The sequence below is a fragment of the Nematolebias whitei genome, chromosome 23, assembly GCF_014905685.2.
Source record: "Nematolebias whitei isolate Nwh7 chromosome 23, NemWhi1, whole genome shotgun sequence".
NCBI classification, from domain to species: Eukaryota; Metazoa; Chordata; class Actinopteri; order Cyprinodontiformes; family Rivulidae; genus Nematolebias; species Nematolebias whitei.
In genome coordinates, this window is record NC_056520.1 from 459,753 (window position 1) to 465,862 (window position 6,110).

The 6,110-nt window shown below is 45.2% G+C and overlaps 1 protein-coding gene across 1 annotated transcript in view; it reads left to right on the plus strand.

Annotated features, from left to right (window-relative positions):
• The first annotated feature begins 85 nt into the window (after positions 1 to 85).
• LOC119428868 (semaphorin-5B) overlaps positions 86 to 6,110 on the plus strand; it is a 15,584-nt gene continuing 9,559 nt past the window's right edge. The window contains exons 1-8 of the mRNA XM_037696561.1: positions 86 to 239; positions 2,927 to 3,026; positions 3,177 to 3,222; positions 3,813 to 3,875; positions 3,945 to 4,043; positions 4,157 to 4,370; positions 4,453 to 4,738; positions 4,840 to 4,975. Of these exons, the coding sequence (XP_037552489.1) occupies positions 101 to 239; positions 2,927 to 3,026; positions 3,177 to 3,222; positions 3,813 to 3,875; positions 3,945 to 4,043; positions 4,157 to 4,370; positions 4,453 to 4,738; positions 4,840 to 4,975 (1,083 nt within the window). The 5' untranslated portion in view covers positions 86 to 100. The remainder of the gene's footprint in view (positions 240 to 2,926; positions 3,027 to 3,176; positions 3,223 to 3,812; positions 3,876 to 3,944; positions 4,044 to 4,156; positions 4,371 to 4,452; positions 4,739 to 4,839; positions 4,976 to 6,110) is intronic.

Consider the following 6,110-nt stretch of genomic DNA (forward strand, 5'->3'; position numbering starts at 1 on the left):
GGGCTCATTTCATAGTGTTGGTGCTTGGTCTGACATCGTCTCTTCTGTCCTTACAGGTGATTCTTGAGGAGCTGCTGCAAGACTGAATGTGGTTTTAACTATGATGACGTCGGGGTGGGGGGCCCTCTTCTCTCGTGGACTCGTGCTGGTCCTCGGTTGGTCCCTTTGTCTGTCCCAGCAGCCGAACATCAAACCTGCGGACTGCAGCAGAAAGGAGCACCCTGTCGTCTCTTACCAAGGTGAAGATTTCCACCTGTTTTCAGCTCAACTAATCGACTTTTGTGTTCGGTCTCGAGTTCGTTTTCAACGATCTGTCGTTTTGAAGCGCCCGTCTGACGCGCACGTGTTACAGTGTAGTCTCAGTACATAAACGTTCTCTTGTCCTGCACGTAACTTCTGTTTGAGATAACTTCACAAAACTTCATCCACATGCGCATCATCACCAGACAGAGTGTCGCGTACCCTTTCCATCACACAGTTGCAAGGTCAAGGTCACAAATCAAGGTCAAAGTTATACAGGGTTGTTGCTTGTCCGGGCCGTTGCTATGTATTGCTGTGTAGACGGTAGTTTATCAACCTTTACCAATGGAGGTTTACCAAAGTGCCCTATGGCCTTTCTCAGAGCGCAGCAGGGAAACTTGAAGGATTTCCAAGCTTCCTACGGTAGATGGTACAGTTTGCCGACGATGCTACTGCAGAGTTGGACGGGTGTAACCTCGTCTTTCGTTTTTGTCGTCCATTTAACTACGATAAGAACATTTTGGCGCCGATGCAGAAGTTAAGACATGAACTTGGAGGTAAATATCGGTGCAGTTGGTAATGAATTGTATAGCCTAAGACAAAGTTCATTAAAAAAATCAAGATGTTGCTGGTTAAAAGGAAGACCTACTACTACCTATTCAACATGCAGAGCCCGGAATAATACTTTTGTAATTCCTTTCAGGAGTATTTTAACTCAGGTGCAAAGTCAGTGTTTAAGTATTGCTCTGGTTGTTACGTATTCATTCAATTCAGTTTGTTTCTAAACTCCCAAATCACAACAGAAGTCGTCTCAGGGCACTGAACAGAAACAATTACATTATAAAAGACAAGTAGAAGTTCTCCAAGGAAGCATCAGGTTGTGTTCAGTCTTCACTTCGTCACAGTCTGCCATCTTGAACAAGAACGGAGGAGACAGTGGGAAGAAAAACTCCTGTTAACAGGCAGAAACCTCCAGAAGAACCAGGTTCAGGACAAGTGTCCATCTGCTTCGACCAGCTGGTTTGAGAAGCAGGAAGGAGAAACACACAAACACAGAATGACAGGTCCAGGTGTGGTTTCTATAGCCAGGTGTGGTTTCTATAGCCAGGTGTGGTTTCTATAGCCAGGTGTGGTTTCTATAGCCAGGTGTGGTTTCTATAGGAGGAAAGACAAAACCCATGTTAAAATAGAAATAATTACAAACACAAACATGAAGAGCAGAGTAAGTAAAGACAGCGGCAGAGAGGAAGTGAGGTCAGTTTGTCCTCCAGCAGTCTAAGCCTATAGCAGCAGAACTAAGGGACAGCTCAGGAAACCCAAGCCAACCCTAACTATAGGATTTATCAAAAAGGAAAGTCTTAAACTGGACAATGTGTCAGCCTCATGGACAGAACCTGGAAGTTGGTTCCACAAGGGAGGAGCCTGAGAACTGAAAGATCTTCCTCCCATTCTGCTCTTGGAAACTCTAGGAACCACAAGTAAACCTGCAGTCTGAGAGTGAAGTGCTCTGTTAGAAAAATATGGAACAATAAGATCTGTAATATAAGATGGAGCTAGGTTGTTGAGAGCTTTGTAGGTTAGAAGTAAGATTTTGAATTCAATTCAATTCAGTTTATTCATAAAGCTCCAAATCACAACCAAGTTGTCTCAGGGACTTTACAGGAACATTCACATAAAAATCAATTAGTAAAGTTCAATTCTATTCTGGATTTGACAGGGAGCCAATGGAGAGAAGCTAAAAGATTAGTTGTAGCCGAGGAGCAGAACGGATGCTGCGGGCTGGAAAGGACCACCTAAAACAAACGGTGCAAGCTGAGTCTCAATTTCTAACTGTTTCTCGTTAACTGAGCAGGTGAAAGGAATGTGGACAAATCTGCTGTTTGGAAACGGATCACGTGTTTGAGCCGCAGGATTAGTGTTTGGAGCGTCACGTGTGCAGAACTGTCCCGCGTTGCTCCCCGTCCCCTCAGCTCATTGAGTCCTGCAGCGTTCTGAAGGACCCAGACCAGACGACCTGTTAACGTGCGTCACGGTGCTGGGGTCGGGTGTTTCCTGCTCGTGACGTCAGAGATACAGTGGGTCCAAACGTTCACGCACTTTTCATTGCGTGCTAGCAGCACGGGCTCGTTAAACGTTGTCCACGGCGCTGTACGAGTATCAAAAGGGTTTTCTATGGCGTTATTATGACTGGATGTCAGTTACGTTCATTTCAGAATCTGCGCTCTTTGTTCAGGGTTTATTCAGCCCACTGTTAGCTGAGAGGAGCGAGCACTGATATCAGAGCAGCCGAAGGTATCAGCTTGTTGCTACACTGGTGCTAACAGCTAAAACAACTTATCTATTGTTCACTTTTAGACGTTTCTCGCCCTGTGTGTGAGAAAAATCATCTTTGTACAGCAGCAAGTCTTTAAATAGAAACATTTCTGTAAGTGGAAGTTAAATCTAGATGTTTGTTTTGTGTCCCAGCCCATTCTCTACGGTTAATGGAACTGTCAAATCGAGTGCCCGGATGATATTTGGCTGAAAAATGTGTCGTAGTTTACTGTGAATGAAAATGGAAGCCAAATGCTCCTATCTGAAAATATTGTCCAGTTTAGAATCTTCTCACATGTTCCTCACGTTGCTTCTGATGTTCCTCTTCTGTGCCTCTAATGCTCCCGTTTGTCTTTTTTACGGATATTTTCAGCCTTGAGGTCGTGGCTGTCCGAGTTTTCTCATCCAGGAGTGAAGGATTTCTCCCAGCTGGCCGTAGACCTGAGCAGGAATCAGCTCATCGTAGGAGCCAGGTGAAGAAAAACATTTAGTGTCAAACAAAGCGAACCCAGAGTCCAGCCGAGCTTCAGCTCGCTGCCAGGAGGCGAAACGGGTTCAGAACATGCAGCCGTTTGTCGACGACGCCTTGTTGTTTTACTTCTAACTGGGAGAATGTCTTTCAGAAACGTCCTCTTCCAACTGAGTTTAAACAACGCCTCGCTCATTCAGGTAAGGGAGCCGAAGTTAAGCTGCTGGGATGCTGAACTCAGACACAAAAAGTTACTTTGACATGAGCTAAAACAAGAAACGAACGTTTATTAAACATTTTTGTTACAAATCTCTCCACCAGAAACAGAATCCACTGGGACTGACCTAAATTATTACTAGTCTAACTATGAGCCGTAGCTGAAACCCAACTGAGTAGTAGCCAAAGAATTGAGTCGTAGCTGAAACTGGAGTAGTAGCCAAAGAACTGAGTCGTAGCTGAAACCCAACTGAGGAATATATCTCTTAAACCTGATTTTACCCTTTTGTGTTTCAGAAAGTTTTGCTAGTTTCATTCCACTCGCAGTTTGTAAGGAGCATAACGTCCAGTCTCAGTGATTGCCAACATTCCAGTTTAGTTTTTACAAACCAGTAAAAACGACGATACACGTGTTTTCTAAACACTTTACCGTGTTTCAGTCAGAAGACAAATAGTCCAAAAAATGAGATTGCTAAAGTAGACTAAAGTTTCTATGTCGTTCTTTTGTCTGTGATGTTATTTGCAGCCGCTACTTCAGGAACTAATTCCCTAAAATGAGATTTTTTTTCCTCAGGCAACCAGATGGGCACCCGATGAGGACACGAAGCGCTCCTGTCAGAGCAAAGGCAAATCTGAGGTAGCAGACATGATTTCTGTTCTCTTTGGGCGACCTTGTTCCCACCCTGTGGTGACTCCTTTTGTGCAGGACGAATGTCAGAACTATATCCGTGTGTTGCTGATTAGCGGGAGGACGCTCTTCACGTGTGGGACCAACGCGTTTACGCCCGCCTGCGTAACCAGGCAGGTTGGTAAAGCTCTTCACAGCCAGTTACCGTTCGTCCAACATGAACGTGCATCAAAAACAGCTGATTATGGCGACAAAGTCTGGTCCTCCTTGTTTTTGATTCCTCCTGTCAGATCTCCAACCTCAGTCAGGCGTTGGACACAGTGAACGGCGTCGCTCGATGTCCCTATGACCCGCGTCACAACTCCACCGCCATGGTGACGCAGAGAGGCGAGTTGTACGCCGCCACGGTGATCGATTTCTCTGGACGTGACCCGGTCATCTACAGGAGCCTGGGGAACATGCCGCCTCTGCGGACTGCTCAGTACAACTCCAAATGGCTCAATGGTTAACGAAGCTCAGGTGAATTGTTTGATCAACTTTGTGTTCGCTCAAACCGCCGAACCTTTTCTTCTTGTTTTATTCCCAGAGCCTCATTTTGTGTCCACCTATGAGATTGGCCAGTTTGCGTACTTCTTCCTGAGAGAAACCGCCGTGGAGAACGACTGTGGGAAGGTGGCGTTCTCCCGAGTGGCGCGTGTCTGCAAGAACGACGTAGGGGGACGTTTTCTGCTGGAGGACACCTGGACCACCTTCGTGAAGGCCCGCCTCAACTGCTCGCGCTCGGGGGAAATCCCGTTTTACTACAACGAGCTGCAGAGCACCTTCCTTTTGCCCGAGCAGGAACTCATTTACGGCGTCTTCACCACTAACGTGTGAGGGTTGTTGTTTATGAACGTAATTACCGAAGCATTTTACTCAAGCAGCTGTTCTTGACTGAGAAGGTACCGTAACTAACCACCCTCCCTGACTCCAGGAACAGTTTGTCAGCTTCAGCAGTCTGTGCCTTCAATCTGAGCTCCATCACCGTGGCCTTCAGTGGACCCTTTCGCTACCAAGAGAACCCCCGCACCGCGTGGCTTTCCACCCCGAACCCTCTGCCCAACTTTCAGGTGAATCGCAGCTTTAGATGATCAGAAAACGCCCCACACGAGTGCTTTACATTTGTTAAACGCTAACAAGATATTTGTTTAACACTTAGGCACGCAAGGTGATGTGCATTTATCAGGGAACACTAGTTTTTAAATCATACGTATTTATATTTATAACAAATTCAGACAAGGCTGGCTCGACTCACACATCGACCTCAAACATTCAAGTGGAAAGACCAGTTCTGCTTGTGATGAGATCTAACCATCTCATCACAAGCAGAACTGGTTTGTTCCACTTTGGAGTAAGCTGTTGGAAGAAGAATCAGCTTTGTTGTGTTTCCTTGACTGATGAAGCCTTCTGGATCGAAGGCGAAACATTTCAGCACAAAAAAAGAAACTATCCAGATGACCTGACTGAAAAATGTTGGACAAATATTCAATGTTTCAAACTTCCATAAACAGTAAAGTCCATGCTCAATAATCCAGTAACTTCCATAAACAGTGTTTGGCAGAACCCCATTTATTTTACTTTTTACAAAAACTATTTTATTTAACCTTTATTCATACAGGTAGACTCACTGAGACACAAGGACTCATTTTCAAGAGAGACATGTTTTAGACAGACAACAATATACAACAATGAAAGGCAATTAAAAGAAAAGTAGTGTTATGAAAACATTGCTAGTGTTAACAGCATGATCCTGTTAGCAGTGTGTTACTGTTAGCAGCGTGGTACTGTTAGCACTGTGGTCCTGTTAGCAGCATGGAACTGTTAACAGTGTGGTCCTGTTAGCAGCATGGAACTGTTAACAGTGTGGTCCTGTTAGCAGCATGGAACTGTTAGCAGTGTGTTACTGTTAGCAGTATGGAACTGTTAACAGTGTGGTACTGTTAGCAGCATGGAACTGTTGGCAGTGTGTTACTGTTAGCAGCATGGAACTGTTAGCAGCATGGAACTGTTAACAGTGTGGTCCTGTTAGCAGCATGGTACTGTTAGTAGTGTGTTACTGTTAGCAGCATGGATCTGTTAGCAGCATGGAACTGTTAACAGTGTGGTCCTATTAGCACTGTGGTCCTGTTAGCAGCATGGTACTGTTAGCACTGTGGTCCTGTTAGCAGCATGGAACTGTTAGCAGTGTGTTACTGTTAGCAGCAT